Source organism: Gallus gallus, chromosome 5 (genome assembly GCF_016699485.2).
Source record: "Gallus gallus isolate bGalGal1 chromosome 5, bGalGal1.mat.broiler.GRCg7b, whole genome shotgun sequence".
NCBI lineage: Eukaryota > Metazoa > Chordata > Aves > Galliformes > Phasianidae > Gallus > Gallus gallus.
The window spans coordinates 58,516,459-58,535,845 of record NC_052536.1 but is presented as its reverse complement, the minus strand read 5'-3'; the positions used below and the strand labels follow the sequence as shown (position 1 = coordinate 58,535,845).

The 19,387-nt window shown below is 44.3% G+C and overlaps 1 protein-coding gene across 1 annotated transcript in view; it reads left to right on the top strand.

Moving 5' to 3' along the window:
• Nucleotides 1-19,387, top strand: part of FANCM (Fanconi anemia complementation group M) — a 59,530-nt gene that overhangs the window by 22,031 nt on the left and 18,112 nt on the right. The window contains 9 exon segments of the mRNA NM_001397001.1: nucleotides 715-846; nucleotides 1,330-1,462; nucleotides 2,881-3,009; nucleotides 3,512-3,613; nucleotides 4,870-5,054; nucleotides 5,899-6,105; nucleotides 8,808-9,039; nucleotides 13,260-13,417; nucleotides 14,005-14,157. Of these exon segments, the coding sequence (NP_001383930.1) occupies nucleotides 715-846; nucleotides 1,330-1,462; nucleotides 2,881-3,009; nucleotides 3,512-3,613; nucleotides 4,870-5,054; nucleotides 5,899-6,105; nucleotides 8,808-9,039; nucleotides 13,260-13,417; nucleotides 14,005-14,157 (1,431 nt within the window).

The window sequence follows — 19,387 nt, the reverse complement described above, 5'->3', positions numbered from 1 at the left end:
CGTTGTGCTGTTGTACACTGAGGTGCTTTGGGTTCTGCTCGCCAAGTGGGCTGATGGATTGTAAGTCATTCTGTAGAACAAATCTGATTACTCCAATTATTACAGAGTTAGCGCTCCTGCAACGCTAAGTCTATATAAGTAAATAAACAAAAAAGTCCTGACCACATCAGGCTGAAAAACAAAGAGGAAAAACAAGATTACGGTGAATTAGTGCAGGTCAGCTCCCTCGTTTCACCAATGTGAAAAGCAGGTACATGTGATGTGTAAAAATGAATTGCCTGCTGGCCGAGGGAAGCAGGGCAGGCTGTGTTCTGCGCCCGGCTGCCTTCTGCTCATCCCTCGCTGCTCACCTCTGCTCCCACCCCCGCCACACACACCTCCAACCTGGGCTGATGGTCCGCTGGTGCTGGTTTGGGCGTTGTGGAGCAGGTTGGGGTTGGCAGCACGTGGGGGAGCTGCCATGGCAGGCACAGGTCCTTAGGGAACTGCACTGTAGTGCTGCTGCTCAGAGCCTGGGAGTGATGGTTGTGTCTGCTACAGCAACAGCTCATTTTTAAATCAGTACCACCTGGCTGTGAAAAATTCAGCATTTCAAGTAAAGTAAACGAGTGGCTTGTATCCTATAGTGCAAGAGGTGTAAAAATAAAGCTACTTAAAGAGGCTAAACATCCTTAACCTTCACGTGTCTTGTATGCTTCTGTGCTCTGCTTGCAGGTGCTAGAAACGTTTGCTGGACGGCTGATCAAACTGGGAGTGTTAGCGAGGCGGGACGTTCCCAGCCTCACCAAGTACCAGATAATCCTAGCCAGGGATCAGTACAGAAAAAACCCTTCCCCACAGAACGTGGTGAGTGTCATCATTTGTGTCGTGTTATTGAAGTGGTAAATAAAAAGCAGTGCTTCAGAGTTCATGAGGTCTTTTGGTGTGTTTGAAGTTAAATTTCCAACGTAACATTCTGTTTTTAGCTTTGGAATAAAGCTTGTCTACTTCACCCACGGTTCTTGATTCTCTTATGGGAGAGTTAAAAAGAGAGGATCCACTTTTCCAACTGGAATTGGTTTGAGAAGTAGTGCTGTGGTGCATGATGGCCAAAGTCACACTTTCCCCTCGAGATGACACAACTGTACCTCTCTTGTGTCAGTTGTGGAGTGCCCAAGTCCTGTAAGCTGCCTGCTGAAGGCTTGGGCAGGCAGACACTCGCTGTGCACTGCTTTGTTCTTTGGCTCTGTTGCTCAGACACTCATCTCAGATTCGCTATGGGAATGGCAGTGCGATTCCTGCTGTTTATCGTCTCCCTCATTTAACGGTGTGTTGGTTCTATTTTCACAGGGGATGCAGCCAGGCATAATCGAAGGAGATTTTGCACTCTGCATCAGTTTGTATCATGGTTATGAGCTGCTGCAGCAAATGGGAGTGCGGTCGTTATTCATCTACCTCTGTGGAATTATGGATGGATCCAAAGGTGAACTGTCCTCAGAAGCATCCTTCCTTTTTTCCCACTGCTCCTCAATTAATTTACCTCCTCTGTCTTGCTAGCTTTGTACAAATCAATTAATATAATGAGTGGGTTGCAACTCTAGTAGGTGTTTGTTTTTCCTTTGACCCCATGGGAATTGCATTAACTCAGTGTTACAGATGGCATGTATTTGGGAAAGCACATGTGCATGTATGGCACTAATTTTGGAAAAAAAATATATAAGGCACAAACTGAGTGGCAGTGATATCTCAGGCAGACAGAGATCAAGTGCTAAACAACCTGAACCAAGAAATAGCTTGGTAAAGCAATTCCTCCAATATTGAGCTCCCCCCATAGCAATGTACTTAAAGTGTATGCATGATTTAAGCACCTTTGCTGGAAGATTACAAATGTGGGTACATCACACTAGAATGTCTATGCCAGCTGTGCAGGGTCTCACAAAGGGAGGTGTGAAGCTGCAGCTGGGTTGGCACTGACACCTTTGCTGAGGGGAGAAGTTTCCACTTGGCAGCGTCAAACTGCAGTTTGTGTCAGGGAGGGGATGGGTTCAGCCATGCAGAATGGTCCGTGGTGAGGCTCTGTGGTCTCTTGCTTCGTTCTCATTTGCATGTGTGTCATCTGGCCATGGAACTTGGGACAGCTTAGACAAAGCGCTTTGCCCAAAGCGCTGCTTATTTGAAACGGCGCTGCTTTGTCCTGTGTCTGAACCAAGTGTGTGCACTGCACGTCACAGACAATGGGATGTCTGTAGGACCCGTATTTATGGGGTGCGTGTGCTAATACATGTTGTTGTGAATTTTGTGCTTCTGACCTTTTTACAATTGATTTCAGATTGTTCTCTGATGGTACAGAGCTCTTGTTAGTGCTGGAGAGCATTTCATGTGCTTCCTCAATTCTCGGACCCCTCAAATTCATGTCTGCTGTTAAAAGGTGACAGAGGGAAAATATTTTTAGTGACTAGTTCTTCTGTGCTGGATTTGGTACCTTTGCTTTCTGATTTGAGTACAGCAGCATTCTTTTCTGCACTGTCAGAAAGCCGTCCCAGATACTTGTTGCTTTGTTAGCTTGAGTTTCAAACTGGGTTTCTTTTTTGTCAATTGGTTAAAAAAGGCACAGCATTTCTGGTCGGCTTTCCTCCTGCTGAATGGTTGAGGCAGAAGTTTCCAGTCTGCCCGGGGACCCCAGGCTCCTGGTCCTACAGTTTTCATCCTTCAGTTCTCCAGTGGCATCTCCCCTGGGAACATACCAACTCTAAATGATGTTTGCTGCATTTCCTAAGCTAACTCAGGCCGTTTAGCTCTTGAAAGGAATTCACTGCTTTTGAGAAGTTTATCTTTTGGACTGCAGAAGTGAGATTCGCTCTGGAGACTGAATGCTGAGGTGTTTGAATGTCTTCTACACAGGATTAACTCGTACAAAGAATGAGCTTGGTCGCAATGAGGACTTCATGAGGCTGTACCAGCAGCTGACAGACATGTTTTCAGACACGTGTCAGACTTCAGCAAATGGAAATCTTCACAAGAGTAGAACAGGTCAGTATTTCCCCTTCAGGGACAGGATGTTTACTTTCTGTGTAAAAGAAACTCTGAGTATTTCTGCACAGTTTGTAGATGCAGGAGGCTATACGTTTTGATACACCTGGCTATAGTGTTCTTTATTTGAGATCACTTTCCTCAGACTCCTCAGGGTGTTTCCCATCTCTCAGTGGGTTCAACCACCTTCTAATGAGTTCTGTGCTTGAAGTTTTTAATTCGATTTAAAATGAAAGGTTAAAATATTATTATTTGACTGTATAGCTTTTACAGCGTGACTGTGACAGAATAACAGCATGCTTTAAGAAACTGGATTTAACAAACATGCTCCTGGAAGTAGTTCATGGCAGTTTTTGTTTAGGAGAATGCAGTGAGTGTAGGCAATGGGAGTCTGTATGCCTGACACTGGACAGCTGTCACAGGAGAAAATGAACTTAACTGAGTCTTTATAGTTGTGGCAGTTTCATTTGTATCTCTAATTGCTTTCTGTCTTTTTTTTTAGTGTCTGAAAATAAAAAGGAATTTATTTACAGTCATCCAAAATTAAAGAAATTGGAGGAAATAGTAATAGAGCACTTCAAGTCCCGGAAGATGGGATGTTCTGGTAAGTGCCAGCAGCTCAAAGGAAAAGGAGTGAACAGTTGGAGGTGTTGACAGAAATGAACAGAAGAGCCTACTGATTTCATTTGCTCAGGTATCTCTTGTAGGCAGGATGTGCCAGTGGGTACTGTGCTAAGGAAATTAATTGGCTACAACACTGTGCTCTGGATTGTGTCAGTGTGAACTACCTGGTCTGTTGATGGATATTCATAAGAGATTGGATGAACTCTAATAGAGCATTGTAATGCAGTTAAAGTTCTTTGAAGGGAGACAACTTTGACCACATCACAGTAGGAAAGATGCTGTTGTTGTGTTGCTGCTGAGACTTGTGCTCTGGAAGGTACCCCAATGTGTTTTAAAATAAAGTATTTAAAAGTGCAGAGTCTAGAAGGCAAGTTTTGTCTCTGTGTAGCATTAAGAATATGCTTTTGATTAAAGGCACCTTGCTAAGAAACCCAGTACAGGTGCAGGTCTTTTTGCCTTTGCTTTGAAGCAGTGGTTATCTTTGCCATTGAACTGGGAGATACAACTGTGATGGCAGAAGCAACAGAGTAAGGGAGCAGGGGAAGGTTTTGAACCTTTCTGCTGCTGTGGGGTTCCTGTGCTGTAGAGGAGATGTGGTTTGGGGCAGTAAGTCACAGAGAGCTGTTACACATCCCTTGCACTGCACCACGCTCTGTGCTGGACCAGTGCTGTGCTGCTGTTCATTGCTATGTCCAGCTGACTTTGTTTTGCTCTGCACGCTTCCGTGACGTCTTAAAGTCATGTTGTATGCTCCCAGAAAAAGGAATCTTTAATGTTATTTCAAGATACTTGCCACCAAATTGAGCTTTCCAAAGTAGCATTAATAACGTGACCCCGGCCATGCGCCCTGCTCACTGCACTTGGTGCACCTTGTCCAAAATTGGAATGCTGCTTTGATTCCAGAGAGGCGCTGTTTGAGCAGGTGTTCCTAGGAGTGCTGTCTGGGAATTTCAGGTTAGTCCAACGAGGCTGAAGGGCTCATCATGAACCGTTTTCTCCACTGTTATTATTTTTTAAAAAAAATGTAATTGTTTTTTTAGTTATTTTAAAAATAATTTTGTTGAAAGGAAATTTCTTTGAAAAAATCAGAATGCTCCACATGTGAGCTCTGTCTTCTAACTTAGATCAGGTGAGAGCTGTGAGTGCGTAACCTGTGAGATGTCCTCTGTTTTGGGGGGGATCGTTGTTTTTGTATCATGTATAGAAGTATTTTTCTGTCTTTTTTTAATTAAACAGATCAAACCACGTCCGGAGGCACATGTGTGGACACCAGGGTGATGATCTTCTCATCATTTCGGGACAGTGTACAAGAAATTGCTGAAATGCTGTCCCGGTTCAGCCCGGTTGTCAGAGTGATGACTTTTGTTGGGCACTCCACAGGAAAGAGCACAAAGGGCTTCACACAAAAGGAGCAGCTTGAGGTGAACAGCTGAGATTTGCAGTTGGAAGTATTTATAAGGAATATTAATTGTATAAAGGAAAATATGATTATTAATATGGATTGTGTGGTGATGTCTGAGACTTCATTGTCATTGGCAAATCCCTACGTGGTTCAATTGCTTTCAGGTTATCCAAAACGTCACTCACTAAACAGAATGTACATGGCTGTTTACAATGTGGATGGTGATAGGACAAGGGGGAATGGTGTTAAACTGAGACAGGGGAGGTTTAGGTTGGAGATGAGGAGGAAGTTTTTCCCCCAGAGGGTGGTGACGCACTGAACAGGTTGCCCAAGGAGGCTGTGGATGCCCCATCCCTGCAGGCATTCAAGGCCAGGCTGGATGTGGCTCTGGGCAGCCTGGGCTGCTGGTTGGCGACCCTGCACATAGCAGGGGGTTGGAACTGGATGAGCATTGTGCTCCTTTGCAACCCAGGCCATTCTAAAATCAAACATAAATATTTGCTTGCTTTGGGGATTTTTTTTTTCCTTGTAGATACGAAAATAAGGTATAGCCTTAACTTTTGATGTAGCAAAGTTTAAAAAAACATGAATTGTAAAGCTGGGAAGATGAATTGTGGAGAAATACCATGGTTAGAGTCAGAATAAGGGGCTCTTTATGTCCTGTGTTTTAGGATTGAGGGGCCGCATTGATAATATTAGTGTGTGGCATTTGATCACAATGAAGGAATTCACAAATTTGGAAAGACTGACTGAGTTTTGTAGGATTGAAATATAAATGTATTTCTCTTTCACAGTCTGGCTGTAGCTGGCAGCGTGCAGAAGGGGCTTTCAGGCTAACTTCTTAGATCCCTTCCTTTCTTCAGGTGGTGAAACGCTTTCGTGAGGGTGGCTATAACACCCTGGTGTCCACGTGTGTCGGAGAAGAAGGTTTGGACATTGGGGAAGTCGATCTCATCATCTGCTTTGATGCCCAGAAGAGCCCAATCCGGCTGGTGCAGCGCATGGGCCGCACGGGGCGGCAGCGGCAGGGCCGGGTCGTCGTCATCCTCGCCGAGGGGCGCGAGGAGCGGGTGGGTGTGAGCTTCCTCCTCACTGCGAGGCGTGAGGGGCCTTTGCATTGAAACGGAGTGCTTGTGGTGGGAGTTGGGGCATGTGGGAGCGCTCTCAGCAATGTCTTGTTTGACCATGCTGGAAGGTATCATAGCCTACGGTGTACATCAGAAAATGTGCGTGCTTTCTCGGTGCGAAGAACTTTGGCTTTCAGGTTGGATGTTAGGAAGGATTTCTTCTCTGTAAGAGTAGTGCTGCAGTGGCACAGCTGCCCAGGAGTGGTGGGGTCGCCATCCCTGGAGGTGTTCAGTGGAGATGTGGCACTGAGGGATGTGGGCAGTGGGCACGGTGGGGTGGGCTGGGGTTGTGCGTGGGGATCTTGGAGCTGTTCCCAACCTTAACGATTGTGTGATTCTAAGCCTTTGTTGTTAAAAGCGCTTCGTTTGTAAGTGATGGGCTGGGATGCAGAAAGCACAGGGTTGGTTTGTTTTTTGCCAAGGTTACAGAACAGACTGGAGGAGATGGGAGTGCAGTGCTGAGAGCTGGGGCTGGAAGTGCCTCGCTCTGAGCTGCTGACGCACCGCGCTCTCGCAGCAGTGCTTAGTGGCAGCAGCTTGCGTATGAGGTCTGAAGGGATCAGCTTAAGTGGAAATCTACTTTTGCTAAATTCTTGAATCTCAGCACTCAACTCTGAGTATAATTAATCTTCTCTGAGTGCTGGCTGCCCCTTGGGAAACAAATGTACCGGGGACAGCTAAGCTGGGAGCTGGGAACTGATCTTCAGCTGTACCAGCAGCCTGACCAGGGTCAGCCCGCAGCTGCATGACCACGGGCTTAGCACCCAAGATGGCACAGTAATGCTTAGGTGGGAGGAAGCCTGGCGATCCCTGGGACAGCTCTCTTTGGTTAGATTGGTTGCAGTGTAATATGAAGCTGCACTTCCACATTTTCATCTTGCAACACCATCTTGAATGCCAGGCATTTGTAGGCCCTATCACTGTTCTGGCTGAAAATGGATTTTGTTCTTTGTTGGGTTTGGTTTTGTTTACTTGCTAGGCTGGTTCTCAGGTGGGTTGGGTTTCATGTCTGTGAACTTTGAGATCTGTGTGAGCTAATTGCAAACCCCAAGTTTCAGAGTCTTACTAATATTTGATTTATTCCTATCAACATTGTGCCTCTGATTTAAATTTGGAGGTAGCTGGAATTGAACTGGTCAGAAGAATCCTGTCTGGGGGGAGTGAGGGGGGGAGGAAGCTTATTTGAAGGGAAGAGAGTTTAAAATGGAGGTGAATGGTATTTGTAAAGAGATATTTTCTTATGCTGCTTACAAAGACTGAAGGTTCCACTCTCTAATGGGATATTGAGATAGTCCCTTAAATTCCTTGACATTTCCTTTAAGCAGTTGTATTTCTATGGAGTTCTACTGTGTTATTCAAAAATCTTGCTCAAATTTTGTTCCATAAAATGACTTTTTTAACCTATGCTGGGATCCCAGCATTTAACAGAAATGTCTGTGGGCAGTTTAATGAAGCTCACCATTAATGCCTTCCAGCTGTATTCAGGGAGTGTCTCCTTGTGTCCATCCCTTTGAGCCCTGGTTTCCAACTTCAGCTGTCACAAGAGCGTTGCTGCTGCCCTGCCTCCAGCAGTGCTCTGGAGCAGAGACTCAGGGCAGTGTATTGGGGCAAGAGATGTGCCGTGGGGACTGGATTCATGCCTTGGTTTCTTCATTCTCATCTTGGTTTCTCTATTGCACAATGAAAGGAAGTATAATTAAAAGGACTTGAAGCACGTATGATATTAACTAATAACTTCATACCTTAATTTGCTTGACCTCCTTTCATTCTGATGTAATCCAATTTACATCATCCCTGTATCTATTGCAGATTGCAAATTCCTCCAGGCAAGGGCTGTGTCTCTTCCAAGCGTTGTGCCTACTTCTGGCAGACTGACAGAACGTAAAGGGCTGCATGCTGTGTTTGTATTTTGCCTGATTTGTAATGAGGAGTGTTAAGGCATGTCTGCAACGTAAAGAACAGTCACTGTTCTTTGGTACCTCTTAGGTTTTTACTCTGTTTGCTCTGCATGTCTTGCATAGGCACAAAGAGATGATAATTCAAATTTCATTTGACGTACGTATGTTATGATGGAAGCTTTAAAAAAAAAAAAAGGGGAAATAAAAGGATTTGCAAGCTATTTTTAATGAACCATTATCAGACTGTCTGTACAACTGTACTGCTTTATTGTTTTCATCAAATCCTGTTGCTCCTGAGCTGTGGTTCCCATGGTGTGGATGCACGCTGCCAGCCCTGAACCTGTGGGTCAAGAACTTGAGCACACCATTTTGCTGACCTAACTGGCCATCATGATTTGTTTTACGTGTGTTTGAGGGGCAAAAAAGCTAAGCTGGTGATAGAAATTCATTACAGTACGTTCCAAAACATGGGGAGTTCCATACAGAAGGGAGAAGTTCTGTCCTGTGGCAGAGCACTGAGCAGGCTGTTCAGAGGGGCTGTGGAGTCTTCTCTGGGGATATTCAAGCATATTAGCTTTATGCCCACGTGTGCAACCTGCTGTGACAGGGGCTGGGATAGCTGATCTCCAGAGAGCCCTTCCAGCCCCTGCTATTCCGTGGAAGACCTCACAGACTCTCAGGTGTTCTTTTGCTTTTGATCAAGCCCTGTGCATTTCAGCAACATGTGACTTTTCCTTTCTCTTGCAGACTTACAATCAAAGCCAGTCCAACAGAAGGAGCATCCAGAAAGCTATTTCAGGAAACAAAATGCTTCATTTTTACCAGCACAGCCCACGGATGATTCCAGAAGGCATCAATCCAGAGTTGCACCGAATGTTTATTACTGCGGAAAAATACAAACCAAACGATTCAGGAAGGCTTCCCAAAGGGAGACCTAGTTCTCTCCACCATAAATCTGCTCTCTTCTCCTGTGTCACTGGTAAGAGGATTATGGTGTTTTCTCTAAGCACTCCGCAAGCTGCTATATCATGTTGTTATCTTACAGCATATGAAAAGTGCCTGCTCACGTGAGTTTGGGTCTCCAGCAGGAGTGCCCTTCTGGCAGCTGTAACCTTTCAGCTGTGTTATTCTGCTTTGACGCTGCCTTCTTTTCCTTTAACATCCTCACATCACAGTTCTGCCTTTAAAGGTCTGTCCTTCAGATCAGACCTTTGTTTCATCCTTCTCTGTAGAGCTTCCCATAGAGGCAATGGCTGAGGGTCAGAAACTTGAGCTACAAAAAGAAGAGGCAAATGTTAATGTCTGCTGAAGGCTTCTGATATGCCTGTGTCAGCTGGCATGCTGGCCACTAAGTGTTTAGTGATAATTCTGTACTGGATTTGGGTTGGTGCTGTAGCATGTAGGCTTGATGCTTCTATTAATACAGGAAATAGATCTTTTATACTGATGGAAATTACAGTGAAACAGAAGTGCTTGAAAACTAGAGAATGTTAAGAGACGAGAAGGAGAAAGCAAGAATAGGATGCTTGGACCCCCAGAGGTCCCTTCCAACTTCAGCCATTCCATAATTTCTTTTGTGCTTTATAATTGCAAATACTTGTGGAGGAAAAATGAGTTTTAAAAAGAGAAATGGCTCCTCAGGTGGTTCACTGATATGGCACTGGGATGAGATTATAAGACAGGATGAAAAGGCTGAATGTTACAAATACTTGGAAATCATTCACAGTCTCTTTTATTAAGTGCTTTTGGTACTTTAAAGACCAACAGCAAATGCTCTGAAGGGAAAAGCTCCTGAAAGACTTGAGAAGCTTTATTTTTCAGTATCCAAGCAGTTAGACTTAAAGGTTAGTGGTTTTTAAACTCTTCTGAACACAGAACTTGTTATTATCAAGAAGCCTGAGCATAGATACGGGGAAGCAAGCTACAAAATCATGCAGAAATGATCAATTTCCTCTTTGGCTGCAAAACAGTTTCCCCTTTCAGCATCCTTCGTGGGAGAAATGTGAAGGAGAAGGATTAGTATCAGTACATCAGCCTGTATGTACCATCCTCAGCCTAACCTCTCTGTGAGTCTGCCTGTGCTGCAGACACAGCCACGGCACAGCTGTGATGCTCCTCCTGATCTCTTTTTTCCATGCCTCTGTGAGGCGTGCTTATCTGGGCTTTGCACACAACCCAGCACCCGGTAAGGAAAAGCAACGGTGGTATAAGAAGATATGACTTAGAAGAACAAAGAGCAGAGCAAGTGTGGAATTAATCATTGTAGAAAATCTGTACGTCTGTCCTAGAAAATAGGACGGAGAGGCACAAGGTGCACAGAGCAGATAATTGGCTGAACGTGGTTCCTGCTGAGGGAAGAGCACTCAGCAGGCTGCAATAATTACCAGGTTCCTTTTGTGCAAAGTAGGTTAGCAGCAGCCACAGCTGAAGTACGTCGTGTAGGTGGTGATCTGTGCCTGGCTGAGGGTGGATGGGATTGACTGCCTGTCTTGCAAACAAGTGCTACAGCAGTGTAAATTACTGATGTTTTCTTCATATTGAGCACCAGCTTTGTGTTCCAGTCCCCTTCGTTACTGTATGAAGCAGTGCCTGCTGCCAATTCAAACCATATTCAAGGCAAATCTCAGAAAGAAGAGAAAGTTCTTTAATTTTTGCATCTTCTCATTCTCTTCTCATTCTTATCCAAGTGTTTCCTTCCATGCTGAAAAGTTGAAGGTGGAAGCTGTAATGAACAAGTTGTGTATGTTCTCATTTATCCCTCCTTGCTTTTCACTTGTTCTTGGGGTTCATCTGGTGTTCAGATTTGTCTGTGGCAAACCTTCAATCTGCTTCACATTACTTTCCTGTATGACAGCAGCTCTGCTTTATAGGAGAAACTGAATGCCAGCCTCAGCTCCTGCTTTCCTCCCTTAGCCTGAGGTGTCCAAGTGTTCGGGTCAGACGGTTGGGGCATTTCTCCATGCTGTATGGAATCATTGGTTCTGGAGAAGGGAAGAGTGGAGCAGCCTGTAACTCAGGCATTAATCTTTGCTCTCTGCGAGCCAAGGGGATTCCTTTCCGTTCTCCCCTCTCACAGAGGCCTGTTGTGGTTTGTCATGTGCAGAGTACAAAAAAGTTTGTTCTGCTCAGGAACAGAAACGTAATAGCTCAGTTACTGGGCACAGAGCTTTGGAAAGTAGCTGCTACTGAATGTTGCAAGCTATTGGAGGCCTTCCTGCCTATGCAACCTAGGGACAGTAGGATCCCCGTGCACTACTTTGGCAGATGGTATCACAGGATCCTCTAGCTTTGTCAGAACAAGTCGTCCTCTGGATCTGTAACAGGAAAACTGAAGTCATCTGTTGTTCTGTTGCTTCCTTTAATGTGTCTGTTATGTGTCCTTTAATGTTCCTTTAATGGCACGTTCATCACCTGAGCTCTTACAGAGGGTTCTGGTACACTGTTTTGATAACCATCTTCAGGAGCAGCCAGAGCTATCCCAAACCAGATCTGTTTGCCTCAGAAGGTTTTTGCCTGCTTTTTCCCTTGTAGCAACTTGCTGTTTGGAAGTGCCTCCTTGGTTCCTTGGCAGGCAGCTCTCTTCTTGGATGTGAAGACGTGTCTGAAGCAAGGCAGTGGAAGTCCCTTTGGACTGGCCAGGGGTGTTAGGCTCCAAATGGGACTCTTCATGGCCTTTCCTTTATTCCTTGCCCAGGCAACAATGTCCAGAGCTACACCCTGATTCAAGGCTGAAGTAACGTTTTGGTGTGTGGGTGCTGGATGGTTACTGCTCAAGCAAACCTAACACTGAACTGTTCTTATAAATAGCAGAAGGATGTAAGATAGGCTTTTCTGATAAGTGCTTCTTGATTTTCGTTTCCTACAGGTCTCTATTCCTCCCTGAATTGGGTCCCTGAACTGTATGGTAGTTACAGATGAGTTTAACATCTCCTAGGCTTGGGTCAAAAATATTCTAGTAGCAGTAATAATCTTCTGGGTTTTCTTGCTGAGTTTTTTAACCATGGTCTTAAAGATGTCATTGTTGGTTAGATCTTTTCCAGCTGTGAAAGACTCGACTGGCTTGTGCTCAGAACTTTCAGGGACCTGGTTTTGATTCTCATGTGCTTCCATGGAGATGTGTTCTTTGGCAACAGTAATTTGAGAGGACTGAGAGGTACAGACTGGTTCCTCTTACACAGCGTTAGCTCAGCACAGGGTGCTGGCTGCCTCTTCTTCCCACATCCAGTCTCAGGGCAGTTGTCAAATCAACTTGATGATTTTTCTTCAAGCTTAATGTGATTGCTTTCAGCCCAGACACATGAACTGCCCTTAACAGCAATGCTTCTTATGTTCCTTTGCTATTTGCTCTGAGGGCTGCTGGGGGTGGGGGGGGATCAAGCATTTTTTTTGCATGCAGCTGCCAAAGTGTGGAGTGGTTGCATTGAGGCTTGCTGTCACACTGCCGCAGTAACTTGGTTTCCTTCTCTGAGCCAGGCAGTACCAGGGCCTTGTCTTCAGTCAGCTGCAGCACAAGCACTAACTTGGCTTTCATCTGGCATTGATGCTCACAGATGCCCCATGCTTCCCCTTAGTGCTATGAGTATCTACACAGCTAACACGCGCTCTGTTTCCTTTCCTTCTTCCTGAGAAATTTTCATAATACTTCTGTTTCTGTCCTCTTGCTCATCTACGTGTCCTGAATGGTTTAAAATAGAGTAGAGATCTAGTCAAGAAATGACTAAGAAATATTTTTGCCATAACAAAACAATGTTGCTTTCCAGCATTCAAAGAGTAACTTACACAGACAAGGTACAGCACTCCCCGCACGGCTTATTTGCAGTTTGTGCCTGCAGTTACATTTACTAATCACTGAGAATTGCATTTGCAAATTCAAGCCAGATGCTTTCCTTGTTTGCTATACTGTCTGCAAGGCCAGTTGGTGTTTGAATGAATGTCTCTCCACTTGTATCTGCCAGTGTTTCCTTCTAGGAGGCCTTCCCCAGAACAATCCATAGATGGGACCATGACTATAACAGGTACAAATATCTGGATGGATGTTTTGTTTCTGACAGCAGATTCTTTGTATTTGATTTTGCTTGTGGCAAAAAGGAGGTATCTTCTTTTGACTGGTACTATACAAAGTGTTTTTTTTTTCCTTCTATATATTGCTTTTCTTACAGTATGTAATATTTTCCCCCCTTGTTTCTCCCTCCCTTTCAGATCCAAAGGAGATGCACTGCCATGAGAATTGGTCCCTGTCACCTGAGGAATTTGAAATATGGGACAGATTGTACAGACTCAAAGAAAATGATGGAGTAAAGGAGCCAATGCTGCCTCACACTCGGTTTGAGACCTTAGAAAACCTGGACAAAACATCAGTGAGTTTAACCTCCACGTAATGCTTTTTTGACATTTGGCCTAATGGAAACACTGAGTAACAAAGTTACTGTGAGTTTGATGGAACCCTATCTTAAAAATGCAATTCTGAGAGTTTCTTGTAGGTGTTTGAAGATGAGAGTTTAGGAATTAGATGTTTGAAATGAGTCTATTAAAAACAGGGGAAAAAAATCACGGGGACTCCAGTAAGTTCTCTTCTGCTTCTGCGATGCTCTAGCAGGGTGCTGTGTGCATGATGGCATTGTGTCACCGTCTCTCATTCCCTTGTTTATGTAACTACGCGACTGTTACTGATGGAAAACTGAAGTTGTACAAACTGTCTTTCACTCAGGGAAGAAAGCAGGAATTACTGTGTCATTTCACTGCTTACAGCAACCTGTGCTTGGTGAGCAGCTCTGGCAACACAAAGCCTGTGATTTTTTTTATTTCCCACCAGACTTCAGCATTTGTGATAATATTCAGCTTCTTCCCTGCGTTCAGAGTAGTTATTGTCCTTGGCAGAGCAGTAGGCGTTGGGTTTGCTAAACAATCTCTTGACTAAAATGTCCTTGCCAATCTTAAACTGCAGAAGCCTGAAGAGGAGGCAGCTCATAAACTGTCCTTGTCTGAGTGGAGCATCTGGCAGAGTCGTCCTTTTCCTACAAGTATGGTTGACCACTCCGACCGCTGCTACCATTTTATCAGTGTTATGGAATTGATAGAAGTGATGAGACAAGAACAGGTAAGGTGTTAACGTTTGAAAACATGCACACGTATGTAATACACAGTTAGAATACTTAAATAGTGAGCTCTCTCGTTCTGTGTGGTCAGGGAAAATAAGAAGTGAGAGTCAGTGTGCAAAGTCACTAAAAGTAATGCTAGCACTATTCCAGGATGCAATGGAAATTGGAAATAGGTTTGTAACATCACAGAATCATAGAATAGTTAAAACTAGAGGTCCCTCTGGTCTCACCCTGCCCCAGCAGGTCGTCCAGAGCTATGCACAGGGCATGGCCAGGGGCTTTTGGACATCTCCAAAGAGAGACCTGCTGTGCCAGTGTGCTGTCACCTGCACAGCACTGAAATACTTCCTCATATTCAGAGGGAACATATTGTGCTCCACGTTGTGCCCATTGCCTCTTTTGCTGGCAGAGGGCACCACTTCCAAGAGCCTGGCTCCATCCTATGGGCATTGAGGAGATCCCCTGAGCCTCCTCTGCTTCAGGCTGAAATAAATCATGTATATGCATTAAAGGCGTCTCATAAAAATGATTTCCACGTTTTAAGACAAGTGTGTTTTGAGGCTTTTTCTTTTCTGTAAAAGCTTTAATTAAAAAATCTAAGAATTAAAGGATAAGAGGAGAGTGCTCAGCAAACATGGATGAAAACCATTTGGGAGGTGATAGTTTCATTTGCTAACTTTTATATATAGCTTATATTCCTGTACGTAATGAAAGGCACATACGTACACAGCAGTGCAACATCACTTGAGAGTACCTGAAGTCTTCAAGTGTTCATTATGTTATTTGTTTCTTCCAGTTCTACTCATATTGCTTTTTACAGTGTTGAAGTTTTCTAGGTCATCAGAATCTGTTGCTAAGCTGCTGGAGTTTACTGAATAACTAATCTAATCAAGGAAGAGAATAGAGACATTGTAGTGGTGCTCTTTGCTGGGAAGTATATTAATGGCAAGTTGTAAATAGATTTTTAGAGCTAAGATAAGCTTCTCCATCACAGAACAATGGCATTCTTAATTTCTTTCTAGGGTCTGTGCTCCTAAGTTTGGGTTAAGAACACACTGTCAGAGAGAGACAACTTCAGGGGGCAATTCAGGTACAGAGAGAGCTGAAGGAAATCCAGAGATAAATCAGTGGTGAAAAGATTTAGAATCAGGTATCTTATTGAGAACTTCACTGTCCACCACCAAATCGGGCATTTTGAAACACCTGTGTTCTAAGTTCCTTTAGTGAAAATGCATTGGTACCAGAAGACTGTTTTAGGTTCCCAAGTGCCTTTATAGCTGTAGGACATGCTATACTCACTTCTGGTACCTTTAAAATAACGTATAGAGCAGTGTCATTGGTTGCCAAGTGCGTTGTCAGACTCCTCCCACAACTCTCCCAAAGGAGATGCTGAAAACTGCAAGCAAAGGGCAGTGCCAGACTTGCTTTTGCAAAGCTTTTGTAGTGATGTGTCTGTCTGCTGTCCCTTTCTGGAATGGGACAGCCCAGCTCAGCTGTCTCTGCTGTGCAGTGAGCAGAGGGTGACCCTTCACAGGCACTGACGCCCAGTTTTCAGACATGAGTTGGAGGTTTGTTGTATCTACACCAAATTGTCACAGTTCAGGGACATCAAAGCTTCAGAAAACAAAGAATGCAATATGTTTTAATTATTTTGTCTTCATTGACAGAGGTTTCTTGCATGAAAGCTTTATTAATTTTATTTATTAATTTTCTTAGGTCAGCTTTGGCACTTCCAAGACAGTAACGGTGTCCCCAGGACAGCCTGTTGTCACCACCATTTTCTCATATGGAGCGTTGTTTGTAGAAGAAAATCTTCATTTAAAACTGTAAATAGAGCAAAATGAAATAAGTTTAGATTTGTAGGCAGCACTTTAAATTTTTGCATGCCTATAAAGGCACGTTTATATCAGTGAGTATATATCTTAGGTGTGTTCCTGTCTCTGGTTCTGTGCAGGCGTGAGTAGCTGTGCTGGGCAAAACCAGAGCCCCGTGTGCCTCTCTGCCTCTGTACTGCTTAACTCTGGGAAGATTGTGAGGTTTAAAATCATGCCCATCTGCTACAATTGATTCAAACCTTGTTTAGAGTGCTGCTCTGTTGCAGTGACACCCCAGGGCGCATGGTGCTTGCTGAAGGCACAGGGACCAGGCTGCACTCAGTGCCTGCTGTGTTAGCATGCTGTGCCAGGGCAGTGCATCTGCAGCTACACTGTATGTGCTCAATGTAAGCACACAGATAGGTTGCTCTGAATTCCAGCTCTGTGTTTTCTAGACGACTTTGACCTAAGCTTTCTTGGTTAAGGTTGTTTCTGCAGCAGGTGGTAATTTTCACACCTTACTTTAGTATGTGAGTGTGTTTGGGAATTGTAGGAATGCTTTTGTTAAGTGGTGGGGGTGGATAAAGGGATGTTACAGCAGGCTCTGGGAAATAAACCTTGAGCAGAAGCTAAGCCTGTAGGAAAATCTACCTAAAATGTTGGTCTGGTATGACAGTGAGTGGGTAGAAGCAGTAACGTTTTAGCAGAGCTTCAGGAGCTTTTGCAGACTCTGCAGTTACGGTGCACCCATGTTCATACCATGGATATTCTACAGCCAAATATATCATTGCTAATCTGTCTGACGTTAACTTACAGTTCTTAATAGCTGAGGGATAACACCGAGTATAAGTCAGAGCTGTTTCCTTAAATAACCATGAAGGAGAGCTTCAAACCACAGTTCTATACATTATTTTCTTACTTAGGAATGAAATATAAAACCAGGCAAACTCCAATTCCCCCGTGGATAATTGAATGATCTGCAAGTTTCTAATGAAGCTAATTATTTCTTGGGAAGAATCTCATTCAGAGATCAATAACTGCTTCATACGAGCCAGCTCAGGGGTATGGAGGTGTTCTTTCTGCAACAGAACACAGCTCAGACTGTGTCAGCACTGATAGAGTTTTCTTTTCCTTGTATTCATCCAATTAATGTTTCCAAGAAACCTCCATTGCAGTTGTGTTGTGCATAACCTTATAAAGATTCAAAGGCTTATGGGTTTTTAAATGAAAGAAGTGAAAATACGTGAAATAATTATAGTTGTATTGCAATCATATGCTTTTGGGGAAAAAGTAGGCCAATTGGAGAGTAAATCAAGGAAGGTTTCCCAGATGAGAGCCCTGCAATGTACCCATCCCTGCAGAAAAGCCTTTAATGCCTGCGTGCCCTTATTACTGCAGCAGCAAGGCAGATGGGCCTGGATTTTCTACTGACTGCAGGCAGGGATTGCCCTGTAACATGGGAACAAATCGAGTTGTCCTTATGCAAAATAATGGCTTTTCAGCATTTTTGAAAATTAAGCTGTGCCTTTGGAAACAGGGTCAGGGCAAAGTAATTGCTTTCACTGCGTGTTATTTGCCCGAGTTGCTGAGGATATGTAACAGGGATTTGATGTGCAAAAGCACTCTTATTTTGTGGGAGGTAGGCAGTTGTTGATGGCCCGTGAGCAGTCTTTGTGTTGTCAAATGCAGGAGTACCACTGAGGATCCATCTCCCACTTAGGGCTGAACTTGGAAGTTTCAGTCAGAGCAAAGGTTCTCCTTAGAAAGAGGAAAACCAAAGACTCCCATTAGAAGGATTCCGTCTTTCTCCCTCAGGTGCTCTCTGGTACCAAACACCTCGAGAGATGGCATTTAGGGGGTGAAGTCAGAACTGCCACTGAAACCCTCTGTCCATTCCCATCTGTGTTATGTTGCCTTGAAGGACAGCACCTCTCTGCGTGGTGCAGCAGGGAGTTGTGGGCAGCAGCTCTGTGTCTGAATAGTGATATTCAACAAGTGATCCTCAACATCAACATGGTGATGTTCAACAAGTGCAGGGTGTTGCATCTGGGTCTGGACAATCCCAGCTGTGTGTATGGACTGGGAGATGGATGGAGGTCAGCCCTGTGGAGAGGTATTTGAGGGTTCTGGTATTTCCAAATGACTTTTTCTCAGGAGTTACTGAATCAGGGTTAAAAGTGGTTCAAATAAGGACCATGAAGTAGGCAGCATTTTAGGCCCTCATTGGCAGTAGCGTGTTTCTGATTGAAATACTGTTCTAAGATGTGCAAAACTTCCTTCCCAGCCACAAAGAATTAATTTAAGGCAGCAAATGGTATTTGTTTACCGTGTTCCTGATAGGTACACCGAGCTATTTGTGGAAGTGCTGGTTTTAACTGTGAGCAGCTGTAAGAGCCTGGGCTGCAAATCTGGCTTAGACTGCAGCTAACAGATAAAGCGAATACTTTCTCTTGGGGTTCTCAACAAGGCGCTGTGCAGAAGAGTCCCTGCTCGTTGTTCACTGCAGAAACACAAACCAAGGAAAGCAGTGCTTCGTGGTGTGAGTGGGGAAGGAGCTTTGCTTTGTCCTTGGGCACTGAGGCTGCAAGGCAGATCTGCGAGACCAAAAACCTCAGCTCTCCAATTAAAACAGTTTATTTGTGCCATATCGATTCTTCTGATCTTATTGCCAGATGATTTTGAGTTCAAACTATAATTAAGACCTTGTTTAGATGGTTCCAACCTTTAATTGCAGGTGCTTTGTGCTTAATGCTCCTATGGGGTTTTATGATTGCAGTGAGAACAGGAAAGTGATTAGGCAAAAGATTTTTGGGGTGTCAGCCATGCGAAAGGGGCAGTGGGATTGGGCACTTGTGTGGCACCTGGAAGGGTTTAGCTGTGGTGATTTGAGGTGATGTTCCTGCTGTGCTCAGTGGTGACTCCTTGTTCCTGTACAGCTGCATGAAAGTCTCCTTGGCCAGGTTCAGGCATATCAGCCAGAAGGACTTTTCTCCACCTAATTTAAGCATTCTCAGTTTTCTGGAAGTCATGGAGTAATATCATACGAGAGGGAAACCACGAAACATGTAAAACACATAACATAACGTTGCCAGCCTTAAACCTGCAGGCAAGAGCAGCTCTGTGTGCATTCCATGTTGTGATATCCGTAACACCATTGTATGCCTTTGCCTGCTGTTTCCCAGTTTTAGTTATTAACGTTCGCAGTCCTGTTGTCCCTCCCTTCTGTCAGTGTAGTACTGGAGCGTGTCCTGGAGATCTTGGTTCATAGGGTCTGGCTGCTGTTCACTTGTGGTGTTTTGTTCCATTGTATTATTTGATTAGATTCTGGGAGGGAACGCTGTGCACTGACATTTTATATTTAGATCTGTGCATTTAAGAAGTAGGTGCATGCTGTGTGTCACAAGCTAAAAGTATG